The 16,016-nt window shown below is 39.1% G+C and overlaps 1 protein-coding gene across 3 annotated transcripts in view; it reads right to left on the bottom strand.

Moving 5' to 3' along the window:
* The window catches only part of Ankrd42 (ankyrin repeat domain 42), a 58,131-nt gene that overhangs the window by 8,262 nt on the left and 33,853 nt on the right, over nt 1–16,016 (bottom strand). For 2 of the 3 annotated variants that reach the window (XM_027407654.2, XM_027407652.2), the window contains exons 7-10: nt 13,848–13,973; nt 11,768–11,873; nt 6,674–6,849; nt 208–334 (exon numbers count right to left, since the gene is read on the bottom strand). In XM_027407654.2, the coding sequence (XP_027263455.1) occupies nt 208–334; nt 6,674–6,849; nt 11,768–11,873; nt 13,848–13,973 (535 nt within the window). The remainder of the gene's footprint in view (nt 1–207; nt 335–6,673; nt 6,850–11,767; nt 11,874–13,847; nt 13,974–16,016) is intronic. The other variant, XR_004769137.1, reaches the window with a different exon arrangement.

The raw sequence follows: 16,016 nt of genomic DNA, 5'->3' as shown, positions 1-16,016 counted from the left end.
ACACTATCAAACTATACACTTAAAGTGATGATGAGGTAAATTTTGTTACATCTATTATTCCACAACTTTAAAAACATCTTGAAGGACTTGGGAGGGAATAAGATTGGGACTTAACTAGCTGGCAGATTGAAAGAACACATTTCCAGGAAGAAAGCCTCATGTGGAATTCATAGTTACTGAAATACAAAGCATTGGTAAGGACATTACTTCTCAGATTCGAGCAGTTCTTTCTTCTGCTGTAGATCCTCTTCTATTATCCCACCCAAGTATTTGAAATTGCTCTCAGCGATTTCCAGAAATTGTTTCAATTCCACAATTTTCTTGTGGGCTCTCACTGAAAGACAGTTGATTAAGAATGAATTTAGATGACAGCACATACACTTACAGGATGGTGATTCCCTCTCAGCATTTGCTTCTTTTTCTTTGCAACAGCCTTTTAAAAATAATAATTTTACTTTATGTGTATGAGTGCTTTGCCTACATGTATGACTGTGGACCACATTCAGGCCTGGTACATGTGGAGATCAGAAAAGGGCACTGGACCCCCTAGAACTGGAATACAGATGGTTGAGAGCCACCATGTGGGTGCTAGGAACCAAACCCAGGAACTCTTCAAGAGCGAAAAGTGCTCTTAACCACTGAGCCATCTCTTCAGCCCCATTTGCTTCTTCAACAAAACCATTGTCTGCTGTTTATTGAAGGAAGTGATGAGAGTATGATAAAATGTAGAAGAGTAAATATAAGTGATGTAAGCAATAAAATGCCCAGTTGGAGGATACTTTATCAGTTATTGGAAAATGAATCAGATAATTATGATGCTGATGTTATAGGCAAGATGGCTTAAAGAAGCTTAGCAGTGTTATAAAATGAGAGCATGCATTATCTATTACATGTTAGAAAATTAGAGAAAAACCATGCCAGCATCTTCAGGTTCTCCCTTGGTTGCATTCACAATAAAAGGATCTCCCTGGTCCCTGGAAAATAAGCCTAAGACTGTACGGGGTGCTTTTAAATCTTTTTAAAGGAAAAAAATCTAGACATGAATTTCAATTTTTTTCTTAGAAAATATAGTTTCAACACGACTATATATTCCAACCAGAATAACTAAAAGCACCCTCCAAAGATCAAAAGGAAGGGGAACTGATATTTTCTGAGCCTCTGCCACAAGCTAGGCAGTTCCTATTCTTTGGTGTTTGAAATTAAGCCTTATAACAATTCTGTCAGGGTAGAAATACCAACATTGCTGTTTTTCATAGATGAGGAAAGTAAAGTTCTGAGAACAACAGAGCTAAAAAGTGGCAAAGCTCTGATGTCTGAATCCATTGCTAAGACCGACTGTTCACTCACTACATAGCTGCTTGTTCTCATATTAGCTCAACTCAAACACATTCTTCTGACTTTCCTCACCACTCAGAGAGCCACTGAAAACATCCTTCTCATTCACTACAAACCATGGCTCCCTAACCAAACACAGAAGAAACGTCAAAGTTACATGGCATGAAAATACTCCTTTCAGGATGCAATGGGTGTGGTGACAAGGGCATTATATAAAGAAGTCTGAAAAGGCCTTATGTCCACTTACTGGGTGGCTTTGGGCAAGTAACTTAGTGTCTCTAAACCTAGTGCACTTTATAAGTCAATATGATACTCTAATAGTGTTTCTTAAGAGAGAACACAGATATAATCTTTCCTATACACTTACTGTGATCAATGGAAATGTTTTGTAAACTGTACAGTTCTACAGACTAAAATTTCTGGTAGGAGAGTTATATAACAGTAGCTGAAAATCAGAACAAATGCCACAGAAACAAAGTTTTCTCTGATTACCAAACCAGTTCAATTCAAAATTTTTAAAAAGCCTAGCACCAATAGAAACCACAGTCCCGCTGAGCGGTGGTGGCACACGCCTTTAATCCCAGCACTCAGGAGGAAGAGGCAGGAGTATCTCTGTGAGTTCGAGACCAACCTGGTCTACAAGAGCTAGTTCTAGGACAGCCTCCAAAGCCACAGAGAAACCCTGTCTCGAAAAACAAAACAAAAAACAAAAAACAAAACAGAAAAAGAAAGAAAGAAAAAGAAAAAAAAGGAAAAGAAACCACAGTCCCATTGGCTTCTGGGTATCTATTTGTATCAACATGTAATCTGGGGGTGGAAGGAGCAGCCTAACTTAAACTAATTCAGAATGTTTTGGTGGTTATCCATTTGTTATGGACTGAATATATCTCTCTCAAAACTCACATTGAACCTCTATATTCCTGTGTGATGTTATGTGGAAGATAGGGTTTTAGAAGGTGATTGGTGTTAAGTGACATGACAATAAGGGTACTGTTCTCACAAGATTAATATCATTAGAGGAAAACACTTTAGATGACTTAACATTTGCATCCATGTTCTTCCCCAAACGCTCCTCATTCTTTCATTTTGAGTACATGGTTATATCAAAGTCAAAAGCAGACCCTTCTCAATAAAAACATCGTGTTAGACTTTGATCTAGGACTTCAGCCCCTAATTATAACAGATAAATTTATGTGGTTTAACTTTCCCAGTCTCTCTAGTGTTTAATTACAACAGCCTGAGCACATTAAGACATCATTAAATGGAATCAGATTGTCCTCCAAGTGGTCATCATGAAAATAATTGAGGGATAGAAATGTTATACTCTTTCTCATCCTCCAGTATATTGTATCCAAAATAGTTAGAATGATAGTCTTTAAACATAAAGCAATTAACAGGTTGTCATGATTTGAATGACAATGTCCCTAGTAGGCACTGGTATTTGAACACAAAGTCCCTAGTTCATTGAAGAAATTTAGTGGTGTAACCTTGCTGGAGGAAGTCACTGGGGTTGGGCCTTGAGAGCTAAAAGCTTCCCATCATGTTGAGTTTGCTCTCTCTCCTTGAAGCTTGTGTTTAATGACATGAGCTCTCAGCTTCCTGATCCTGCTTCCATGCCTGTAGCTTGCAGCTGGCTACTGTAACTACAACCCCCTGCCAAGATAGAATTGTAGGCCTAAATGAACCATTCCTTCTCTAAGTCATGATATTTAGCAACAGAAAAGTAATTAATACATTCTCTCACCTGTTAGGAGAACTTGCTGTCCTCCAGAGATCAAGTTCAGATTCCAGAACCTACATTTAATGGCTCACAACCTGCACCTCCAAAGGCTTCCTAGGGCACCTGTACTCGTGTGTGTGTGTGTGTGTGTGTGTGTGTGTGTGTGTGTGTGTGTGTGTGTGTATGTGTGTGTGTGCTACATGTGCATGTGTGCACGAGCGCACGCGTGCACATGCAATTTAAAATATAAAAAAAAAGTATTTTTGAAAGAAAATGACAAACACTCCCATGGTTATAAAAAAAATCTGTTCCAAAGCATGTAGAAATGATGTATATGTTTACCAGTGTAAGTCTAGTGCTTACATATGCCTGACACATAAACAATATTCAGGAAACAAAAGTTGGATGATAAAAAAGAAATAACAGTTTCAGAAATTCTTGCAGTGCTATGTTGAGTTCAGAATATTTTCTAAATTCCAAAAAGGAACTGTTAATTTTCAGGCATCTGTACTGGCCTGTCCTTGGGGTTCTGACAGGATACACCCTCAGCTGCAGCCACTAAGGGCACCACCTGTGCATATTCACTACATTCCCTTTGAAAAGGGCCCTACCAACCTCCCATCTTTCTCTCTTTCTCTCTCCCTTCCTCTCTTCCTCTCTCCCACCACTCTTGTCCTCAAGAACTGGTTTCTGCTCCCCTCTCTGCCCCTTTTTCTGCCCTTCTCTCTCCTCTTCCAATAAATCTCCTATGTGAGTCCTGTTGTATGGTGTGACTTCTCTTTGAGGCATTTTTAAAAATTAAAACAGGAACTATATCCAGTATACTACCACAGTCCTTAGCCAAGGCTATGAACACACTACAAATCCACACAAGTGTTGGTTAAATGGCATGCCTTACCTATCTAAATCCTAGCCATTCAAGGCAAAGCGCAATCCCACTTTTATAAAGTTTTGCTTTCTATTCTCTCCTTAGTGAATACTCATTTAAAACTCATTACCATTCACCTAGAAAAGGGAAGCACCTAAGAGTCATCCTTCCCTGCCTTCATCTTCAAACACCTCACACCCTGATCAATCAGCCCATGTCCCCTTTTAAAAACACATCCAAATCTCACCATCTCCATTCCAATCCAAGCTATCACCAACTCTCTTCCAAATTAAGGCTACATCCTCCTAACTGACCTTCCCACTTCCATTCTTACCCTGTGAAAAGAAATGGCTTTTCCCTTCTGGAAATCCAGATATACAAACAAGTAGAACCAATCAGATCCTGCCTTGCTTGTTCTACAACCAACCCCAACCTCTAGATACTGTGTGTGTGTGTGTGTGTGTGTGTGTGTGTGTGTGTGTGTGTGTGTGTGTGTAATATCTTAAAGGCAAATGCATAATACTAATGCAAGCTCTGCTGGGATAAAAATCTCTATTACAAAGAGGCTGAAGCAAAACAAGAATGTGACTCTGATAGTCATAGGCCTCCATTAGAGACTACAGGGCCCAGGAAACTATACAGATAATACTATATCTGGCAGAATTCTAATTGAGCGTCCTTGACAAATTTTTAAATTAGAAACTATCCATATTGACAAATGAGTATGTTCGCTCCTATCCTAATTAACAACCCACCTGAATTGGTATGCTGTTCTTGCCCTCCAGTCTGTTACATCCCTAGTAGTTAGAATAAGAGTCTTTAACCATAACTCAAATGATATCATCTCTGCCCTAACCTCCTCCAATAGCATAGAAGAAAACCTAAAGCTAAATTCTTATCAAGCCCTTTATGATTCCTACTGGGCCCCCACCCACCTCTCCAACCAACTCTGATAACATCTCCTTGGTGAATCCTCTCAGCCTTTGCACATGCTCTCTTTAGGATGCTCTCCCAAGACCTCCATACAGTTCATTCTCATCATTCAGGTCTTTTCTGGAATGTCACCACAGAGTCCTAACAGTTACCTATTCCATCACTTCATTTTCTTTATACTCCTATTTTCCTATCTATCATTATCACCAAATAGAAGTTCCTTTGAATTGATCCATTTTCTCTAATAACAACTGTAGTGGCACGACAGACTATTAGTAAAACTTGTTGCAATCATTCTCTTTAAAAATTACTGGACTGAGAAAAAAGGATCTGCCATGAATTTGAAAGAGTGTGGGAAGGGACAATGAGAGGGTTTAGAGGGAGGAAAGGGAAGGGAGAAATGGTGTGATTATATTATAATCTCAAAAATAAAACAGTTACTGGGGCTGGAGAGATGGCTCAGCGGTTAAGCGCACTGGCTGCTCTTCCAGAGGACCAAAGTTTAATTCCCAACAACCACATGGCAGCTCACTACTGTCTCTAACTCCTGCTCCAGGGAACCTGGCATTCCCACACAGACATATATGCAGACAACACACCAATGCACATAAAATAAAAATAAATCTTTTAAAAAAAAAGAGTGTTCTTTCTCTTGCAGAAAGGTTTGCCAGGTTTGATTCCCAGTATCACATGGTGTCTAATAGCCATCTGTAACTGCAGCTCTGGAGGATCTGATGCCCTCTTCTGGACTTTGTGATCACCAGGCATGGTGCACAGACATACATACAAGCAAAACTCCTATATGCATAAATTAATGAATCCTTACAAAAATATCATTATAAACAAACCTTGGAAATCATTGAGATGTTTGTGTGTGTGTTGGGGCAGGAGGAAGTTAAAGTCTTTCTACGTAATCCATGCTTGCTTTAAGTTCACTATGTAGGCTGGACTAGCCTCACACTTGTCATCCTCTTACCCAGCCTCCCAAGTACTAAGATTATCGCTCTTGAGTTGTGTTTTTCCATGTTTATGATCCACTAAGTATGTTTGTCTTACTTAACTTCTTTAGTTTCCATGTTACATTCTTCCATCCAAAGACCATATTGTATACTTGTTTATATTTTCAATAACTCTTAGAACAAAAAAAAATACGAAAATTGGTGCTGGTTTCAAAATACCAAACTACTTTTCTTTATAGACAGTGTCATTTGAATAATTTCCAAACTTACAGTAAAAAGTAGATCTTATTGTTAATTTTTTATTTATGTATCTGGTGGGAGAGGTGTCCCTTGAGCTGGAGTGGGTGTTGGGAATCAACCTCTGATAGAGCAACAAGAGCTCTTAACCATCTCACCTGCCCAAGTGTATTTCTTTTCTTTCTTTCTTTCTTTTTTTTTTTTGGTAGTCATATTTGTTGTCTGTGCACACACATTCATATGTGTACATGCTCTTTTATGTGCACTCAGGCAATCACATGCTACGACACATGTTTGGAGTTCAAAGGACAACCTCTGATGTTGGTCCTTGCTTTCCACCTTACTTGAGACAGAGTCTCTTTGTTGTTCATGAACACATACTCCAGGCTACCTGGCCCTCAAGCTTTGAGGGTTTCTCCTGTCTTAGCCTCCCATCAAATGTCAGCACCACTGCAATTACAGAAGCATGCCACTATGCCAGCTTTACATGAGTTCTAGGGATTAAACTCAGGTCCTCACAAGTGCACAGTAAATGCTTTTACCCGCTGAGCCATCTCCCCATCCCCATGGCAATAGTATTTCTTCTGAATGGCTAATTCAAGATAGAGACAGCATACTTACTTCTGGCATTTGCTTTGTCTGCATCACTCAGACATAAGTCATCCTTGGCATCGGTGCTTCCCTCAACACCATGCTGTATAAAAAACTTTATATGACTGTCATCAATTCCAATCTCATCATCTATCTCATATTTCTGTAGCCCCTCTAACAGTTTCACTGCTGCCAAATGGGCAAATCTGTAGAAAGGAATTAATAATTAACCAGATCCATAAACTTCCATACATGTAAACTGTGGTTCATACTTAACTTAGGCAATTTCACCATATATGCACTTCTGCCAACCCACCACCAGGCAAAGACGCAAACCTGTAGCTGAAGGTCAGTGAATCTGATGTGCATTCAGCTCAGTTACTAACTAAATACTGTAAAATCCATGTCCTGAGAAGTGATCCCAAAGTGTTGCTGCTAAAAATACACTAGGAGAAGATATCCCACTTTACTGTGCCTCCAAACAGAATTACTTCATTGAATACAGAGCCCAGAAACTTGATTCCCTATTTTACTGTCTTTTGTTAGCCCAAGATGGGTGACAGAATTAATTGTGGTTCTAGTCTTAGAGTTAACTATAGTTCTTACCATACTTACTCTTCATCCTTCAACCCAAAGCACCTAGCTCAGTTTTGAAATTTAAAGGAACAGCAATGGCCTTTCCTTCTGTTTTCTATTCTCTTTGCTCTTTCTCACATTTCATGAAGCCCATACTAATAAATTCTTCATCTTAGAAATTTTCACACTAATAAAGTCTTGATCTTAGAAATTTTTCTGTTGTGAATAAATGAAACAAGCATACTTTCCCACAGTGTTGTTAACTGAAATATGTAATACTTTCTTCTAGGATATGGAGAATCACCAAACACTAAACTCTATTTTCCACACTGTTATACTTTGAATGTACTATATTCCCATACACTTATGTTTTGATCACCAGCTCAGGTCCGCAGCTTGTGGCGCTATATGGAAGGCCTAGCTGACAGAAATAGGCTGCTAAGGCTCAGGCTTTGGAGATTATATCCACCCTTAGGGAGCCAGAAATGTCTACTTCCAGCTTCCCAGCGTGTAAACAACCACCACCACATACTCTCACTACCGTGCCTCACTCAGCTGCCAAGCCTTCCTCTAATGAGCTGACCTTCTCTGAAACCATTAGCCCAAATAATAAGCTTCTCTCCTCTCAAGTTGCTGGTTAAGTATTTTGGTTACAGAAATGTAAAAAAACAAAAACTCATATATTCATATTTTTAAAACTATAAACTTATATACATTAAATTCTTATTTTTATCAGGTACAGTAAGTAAATTATTAAAGATCTATCACTATGGCTAGCTTTGCAGCTAAGTGGCACAGCACTTGCCTAGCATGTACAAGTACTCAAGTAATAAAACTACATAGAGAGTGGTGTGGCTGACAAAGGAAGAGAGCAAGGGAACTATGGTAGATTGAGACAGCAGGATATTCCTGTATCTTTACAAGATTGAAAAAGAACGCTGGATGTATGGGTGCAGGTGTGTGCATCAGTTAGTGATCAGGTCAAATCCAAAAATACATACCTTAAAATATGAAAGAAGCAAAAAACTATAGCACTGACTGCTAGGCAGCACAGTGGGGACAAGGAAGAAAATTCCCCTCAGGGCTTTAAGAAAAGTAGAGAAGAAAACCTGGGCATGCTCTACAGGTGCACAGTCGGGCACTGTGCAAAACTAGTTTAAGACAGCAGGTCTGGATCCATATAGTACAGGCAGTCACAGGAGAGGGTCCCTGAACTTGCTAGTTTGCTCAGTGAGCTCTGAGCAACCATCTTAAAAGAGATGCCACCAGCAAACCTAAGGCTTGAGCCAAGCTGTGGTGGCACATGCCTTTGATCCCAGCACTCAGGAGACAGAGGCAGGTGGATCTCTGAGTTCAAGGCCAGCCTGGTCTACAAAGCAAGTTCCAGGACAGCAACAGCTACACAGAAAAATCCTATCAGAGAAACAAAACAAAACAAACACAAAAACAAACCTAAGGCTTGAAGAACTAGAGGCCCTGCACCTTCATACCTTGAGCTAACAGCCTCTCTTTACTAGCTCTGCAAGTGCTTATTGCAGGAGACAATGTGGGCCTGAGAAATTGGCTGTGACTCAGACACACATTTATTGCCATAGATCTCCGAGGCTGAGAAATGCACTCGGAGAAAACAGGGTACTTCCATTTGGAAATGGTGGGCTGACCTCTGAAAAGTGGAGTGAAATTAGCAGTTGGTGGCTGTAAGCAGGGGCTGGAACATAGACTAGCAGTATCAGAATAGACAGGATTACTCAATGCCTATGTATCATGCCCTCAATGCAGATTGAATGGGATCACCCTCTCCACTCTCAGAGCCCCCAGAGACAAAAGGTGGCAACACTGCCATAGCTTTTGTATTTCCCATGCCCAAGCATGCACTGGTGGTGCACTGCTCCTGTACATGGGGACGCTGCTCCTGTACTTGCTGAAGTGCTAGGTTAGCATACAGAGATCACAGGCATGAATTGAGCCAGTAGTGGTCACTGTTTTAGCTCTTGCCTTGTTCAGTAAAACTCAGAAGGGCTCAGCCTTCATATATTTATTTCAGGTTCAACCTGTTTGGGATAGAAAGAAAAACAACTTGCTGCCCACCACACCAACTCTAGTACATGTCAAAAGAAACAACTTGGGGGGAAAAAACACCAACTATATCCCATCTTCTCACAAGAAGGAACTAAGGATTGCCACTTGGGTTTGTTTTGTTTTTCTCTTTTTTGTTTAGAGACAGGTGTTGTAGAATGTTAAAGATTTGTTACACTCATTTGTGCTGTAGAATATTTGTTGACACATCAGAAAATGTTCAACATCCTTAGCCATCAGGGAAATGCAAATCAAAACAACTCTGAGATACCATCTTACTCCTGTCATAATGGCCAAAATCAAAAACACCAATGACAGTTCATGGTGGAGAGGATGTGGAGAAAGGGGAACACTTCTCCACTGCTGGTGGAAGTGCCAACTTGTACAGTCACTTTGGAAATCAGTATGGTGACTCCTCAAAAAAAATGGGAATCAGTCTACCACAAGATCCAGCAATTCCACTCTTAGGCATAAACCCAAAAGAAGCACATTCATACTACAAGGACATATGTTCAACGATGTTCATAGCAGCACTATTTGTAATAGCCAGAAACTGGAAGCAGCCTAGATGCCCCTCAACTGAAGAATGGATAGAGAAAATGTGGTACATTTACACAATGGAGTACTACTCAGCGGAAAAAACAATGGAATCTTGAAATTTGCAGGAAAATGGATGGATCTAGAAGAAACCATTCTGAGCGAGATAACCCAATCGCAAGAAGACAAACATGGTATGTACTCACTCATATGCAGATTTTAGACATAGAGTAAGGATTACCAGCCTACAATCCACACTGCCAAAGAAGCTAATAAACAAGGAGGTCCCTAAGAGAGACATACATGGTCCCCTGGAGAAGAGGAGAGGTTAAAGATCTGCTGAGCAAATTGGGAGCACGGGAAGAGGGGGGAGGGAGCTAGGAGAATGAGAAAGGGAGAAGAGGAGGGTTGCTGAGGACATGAGGGAGCAGAAAGTATGACTCAGGGGATGAATAGAAGATAACAAGAATGGAGATATCATAATAGAGGGAGACATTTTTGGTTTACAGAGAAATCAGGCACTAGGGAAATGTCTGGAGATCTATAAAAGATGACACCAGCTAACTATCTCAGCAACGGAGGAGAGGCTACCTTAAATACCCTCCCCTGATTATGAGATTGATGACTGACTTATATGCCTTCATTCAGCAGCTGGTGGAAGTAGAAGCAGACACCCATAACTAATCACCAAACTGAACTGGAACCCAGATGCAGAGAAGGACCATGAAGAGCACAGAGGTCCAGACCAGGCTGGTGAAACACACAGAAACAGCTGACCTGAACATCAGGGAACTCTTCCTCCCCAGTCTGATAGCTGGGATACCAGCATGGGACTGATCCAGACCCAGGAATATGGGTTTCTGTGAGGAAACCTCAGAAATCTATGGGACCTCCTGTAGAAACCCAGTATTTATCCCTAGCATAGGTGTGGACTTTGGGAGCCCATTCCATATAGAGGAATACTCCCTGAGCCAAGACACACGGGGGTGGGCCTAGGCCCTCCCAAAGGATACGAAAGACTCTGATGACCCTATGGAAGGCCTCACCATCCAGGGGGAGCAGAAAAGATATGTGACAGATAAGGTTTTAGTTGGGGGGGCGGGTAGGGGAGGATGGGTGGGAGAAGGGAAATGGGATTGTCATGTAAAACAATCCTGTTTCTAATTCAAATAAAATAAGTTGGAAAAAAAGAATTCAATATGAAAAAATTGTATACTATATGAGCCCAATGATATGTATAGCATTTTTTTCTTTGAAGTATAAGCTTCTAGGGTTTCCATGACTATAAGCCACTGGACGGCAGGCACTGTGTATTCCCATATTTACAGTCTGACTTCTGGCCACAGTGCCTGGACCATAGTAACTAGACAGGAAGCTGAATAAACAACAACCAAATGAGAACACAGATATGCACTAACTATTCCCTGAGGGTCTTATCTGAATGGGCTCACAGAATTTCATGATAGGGACTACATTTATTTTCCATGTAAATTTCTAAATATGATTTAAACTCCTTATAATGTTTCTCTATTATCACTGTTATTATTGCTTTTTACCAGTGTTTCTCAACAAGGTATCAAGGATATTTGGATGGAAGAATGCATTGTGCACACTAACTAGATCGATGCAGAATGTTTAGGATTCCTGGACCTGACCTCCTTATGTGGTAAATGGTCATTGTCATGACCTTTGTTATCATTTCTAAACATCCCTTCCCCAGAGGAAAGAGAACTAATACGATTGTCCAGCTGAAAATAATTGCATTAACGAGGAGAGCTAATAAGAAATAAACACCGCTCAACTGAAAAACTGTGATCCCACCAGCATCTTGAGTCTCCCAAACCTGTATTAAATTATCAGAAATTTTTAAGTACAGAAAGTAAATGAACAACTTTAAAAGTAGAAGCAAGGAACACAGTAGATAGGAGTTTATACCTCTTAGCCACATCGCTGGGTCTCTCTCCTGCTTTGTTGGTAATATCACTGTTGGCTCCCATTTTAATTAACCACTGCAAACACTCTATGTGGCCTTGTCCAGCAGCTTTTTAAAAAGATAAAAACCAAGGAAACACATAACACATACAGAGAAAGAGTTGCTATTGGAAACACAGTTTCTGAAATGTTCTTGTAGTAACTAATGAAAGTAGGCTGTGAAAGTATTTTCTTTTTCACTTGTACATTTACTAGACATTTAATCAAATATCTAACCATCCAAATAATTTTGGGTACAGATATAAAAATTGGAGCTCAAAGTTCAAACAAGCAAGTCATAGAATTGAAAACAGAATCTAGTCTTTCTAACTCTTACCCCAGTGCTATGTCATACTGCATAACTCCAAAGCAGTCTTTTGTCATACACCAGTGAGAGTACATGCTACATGCTAATTACTACGACCTCTTGTTCTATACCTACCTACTGCATATTAAAATCACACACAAAAGAAATCTTTTCTCAAAAATTTGACATCTTTTTGTTTACTTTGTGTCTGTACCTGCACACATTTGTGCATGAACAGTATAAAAGTGGAGGTCAGGGGACAACTTTCAGGTACATCTACCATGTAGATTCTGGGGATCAAACTCCAGGTTTGGCAGCAAGCACCTTTACCCACTGAACCATATCACTGACTCCTCTGCCCCCACCAATCTTGCTCTAGCATAGGCAGACAGTTAGACAGGGTTTCAATAATCATTAAGTGTAGTGAGAGATAGGTACTGTTAAGTGTCATAAAATATATGATATTATTACTAAGTCCCCATAAACATAGCATCCCTTTGATCATTAGCAAATTGTTCTGTTCCTCAATCCCTACTCCCTTTCCTCATCTCTCTCTTCTCTGTCTCTATCTCTGTCTCTCTCTCCCCTATCCAGAACCAGCTGACAAAAAAAATACTACAGGATTGGCCAAAGCTCTGTAAGTAAACACCCATTAGATATATTCTGTAGACATAACAGTAACATATTCTGTTTTAAAATATGATCAAAAAAATCATATTTATGACCATGAATAATGGTATGGTTTAAAATGATCAGTTTAGCCCAACATTTCTATTCTATCTCAGGCAATACAGAGGAAAAAGGAAGGATAAATACTTTATCTAAAATGGAATATAAGAAAAAGATTCTGCACTGGAGAGATGACATAGCCTTTAAGAGCATTTGCTCTTTCAGAGGACCTGAGTGCAGTTCCCAGCACCCACATGACAGCTCACAACAGTCTGTAACTCCAGTATCAGGAGATCTGATGCCCTCTTCTAGTTTGTTCAGGTACCAGACATGCACATGGTGTATACATGCAGGTATACACCATGTACTCTCACTGGTGTATACGAGTGTTTACTCGTATACATAAAATAAAATAAAATAAAATAAACATTTTTAAAGAAAAAAAAAGAGCAGGACATGGTGCCACATGCCTGTAATGCCCATGACAGAAACAGAGTCAGGTAGATCTCTGAGTTGAAAGCCAGTCTGCTTTACATGCATAGACAGGGATATACAGCAAGACCCTATTCCCGAAATAAAATTAAAAATAAAAGGAAGGAAAGTAGGGAGGGAGGGAAGGATGGAGGAAGGGAAGGAAAAATTAAAAAATCTGCCAGGTGGGGGTGGAATACACCCTTAATCCCAGCACTCAGGAGGCAGAAACAGGTGGACCACTGTGAGTTTGAGGCCAGTGTGATCTACAGAGCTAGTTCCAGGACAGCCAGGCCTACACAAAGAAACCCTGTTTTGGAAAACCAAATAAATAATATTAATCTTTTTAAAATACTGTTGTAAGATGTTTCCTTAGCATTTCAAGTGCCACTATAACAATGTCACCAAGAAATTCAACTGGCATTACCATCAAAGATAGATATCTATAAATATAGATTTATCTGTCATCATAAAGCACTTGAATCAGAAACCAGCCACTGTGTATTTTATATAGCATTCACTAATATCCACTAGGGTAGATTTCTGATCAATAACACTTTAAAAACATAAGAAATTTAAAAAATGAAGCAAGCTCACCTTTATGCATAGGAGTCGATCCATCATCATCACGTTCATTCAAATTGATTACTCCATCTCCAATCAATTTCTTAAGCATTTCTAAATCACCTTTAAATGCAGCCACATGACCTGGAAAAGCTAAATCTAGATAAAAAGTCAGCATTTTAATAAACACAGGAATTTGTTCTTTTCCATACCTCAAGCTGTCATACAATTCAGATTTCAACATTATCCTAAGTATGAAGCTACTCAGGTGAGTTCAACTGACACACTGACAAATAAAAAGAATTATAAAATACAATAGCACTAAATGTGATACACTATCTAGAACAAAAATTACAAATTATAACTTAATAAAATTTAAAATTTTGCTCTTGAAAACAAAAAAACTATGAATGGAAGAAAATATTTGCAATTCAAATCTGACAGATTATGTCTAGAATATGCAAAAAATCTCTTAAGCATTCAATAATTAGAAAAGTCTTATCTTTACAATGTCAAAAACTAAAAATATATTTCATTATAGAAGTGATACGAATGACCAATCCAGGAGAAGATGCTCAAGGAACCAATACACACCCATTAAAATGACTGCAACAGAACAGACTAACTATGACCTGTGTTAACAAGGATATTGATCCCTTTGGAAAACAGTTTGAAATGTGTCTCCTTAAATAATACCTAAAGATAGATATATATCCATCATATGTTTCACTCCGAAGTACTTACCCAAGAGGGATAGAAACAGATATCTATACCAGTGGTTCTCAACCTGTGGGTCCTGACCCCTTTGAGGGTTGAAGAGCCTTTGCATAAGGGTTGCATATCAGATATCCTGCATATCCAATATTTGCATTATGATTCACTACAGTAGCAAAATGACATCTATGAAACAGCAATGAAATGATTTTATGGTTGGGGGTCACCACAACATGAGGAACTGTATTAAAGGAATGCATTAGAAAGGTTGAGAATCACTGGTCTATGTAAACGTAATAGCTACTCCATTGATAATTCCCAAACTGAAAGCAATCCAATGCTCACCTTCATTCAAGTTGATCACAGAATACAACATAGCAATAAAAAGGAATAAACTACAGCCAGGCGTTGGTGGCGCACACCTTTAATCCCAGCACTCGGGAGGCAGAGGCAGGCAGATCTCTGTGAGTTCGAGGCCAGCCTGGTCTCCAGAGCAAGTGCCAGGATAGGCTCCAAAGCTACACAGAGAAACCCTGTCTCAAAAAAAACAAAAAAAAAAAGGAATAAACTACAAATACACATAACATGTATGGATACTCAAAAGGACTCTATATATAAAACTCCAAAAAAATGCAAGCAATCTGTATTACCAGAAAGCAGATCAGTGACTGCATGTGGATAGAGTAAAAGGAGGAGTAAGCTGAAAGGAGTCTGAGAAAACCCAGGTGTGATGGAAATGCCTGTATCTTGATTGTTAGGATGGGATCATGAGTGCATGCATAGATCCAAAATCATAAAATCATGTACCTGAATGCACTTTAACTTAAGTAAATTAAAAACTGATGTTTAAGGATATCATTATAAAGTGAAATAATAATCCACTTCTGAGAGAAAATTATATCTGATAAAAATCAATAAATGATTCATACCAAGAATATATAGAACTTAAATTACTTAGAAAAATAAATGAAATGCAATTTTTAAAGAGGTAAAAATATAGGTATATAAATATAAAGTACATAGCACCAAAAGCAGAACTGTTAATCATGAGTATTTACAGAATGGTCAAAACCTTAAGCATCATCATCCAGTGATCCCAGAATGCAATACAGTCTTCACATTCAGTGTGGGCTATGTGAAACAAAGACAAGGAGGCGATCCTCTAAAGAAGCTCTGGCCATGTACACAAGCAGGCATGCACAAAAATATTCACTACACAGCCACAGTTTTAACAAGAAACTACAGCAACTTAAAGGCCAAGTGGAGAACAGACAAGTAATATGTTACAATAGTTTAGTTTGTTACTATAACAAATACACAATATAGTATTATATATTTTGTAAATGTATCATATATAGATAGAATTGTAACTAAGATATAAAACCTTAGAATGGACCAATAAATCCCAAATAACATTTTGCTCTTGTCCTATTATTTATGTCAAGTTGATACAAGCTAAAGTCATCTGAGAGAGGGAACCTCAATTGA

This window comes from Cricetulus griseus, chromosome 3, assembly GCF_003668045.3.
Source record: "Cricetulus griseus strain 17A/GY chromosome 3, alternate assembly CriGri-PICRH-1.0, whole genome shotgun sequence".
Lineage (NCBI taxonomy): Eukaryota > Metazoa > Chordata > Mammalia > Rodentia > Cricetidae > Cricetulus > Cricetulus griseus.
The sequence above is the reverse complement of the archived record's forward strand: the minus strand, read 5'-3'. Positions and strand labels throughout refer to the sequence as shown.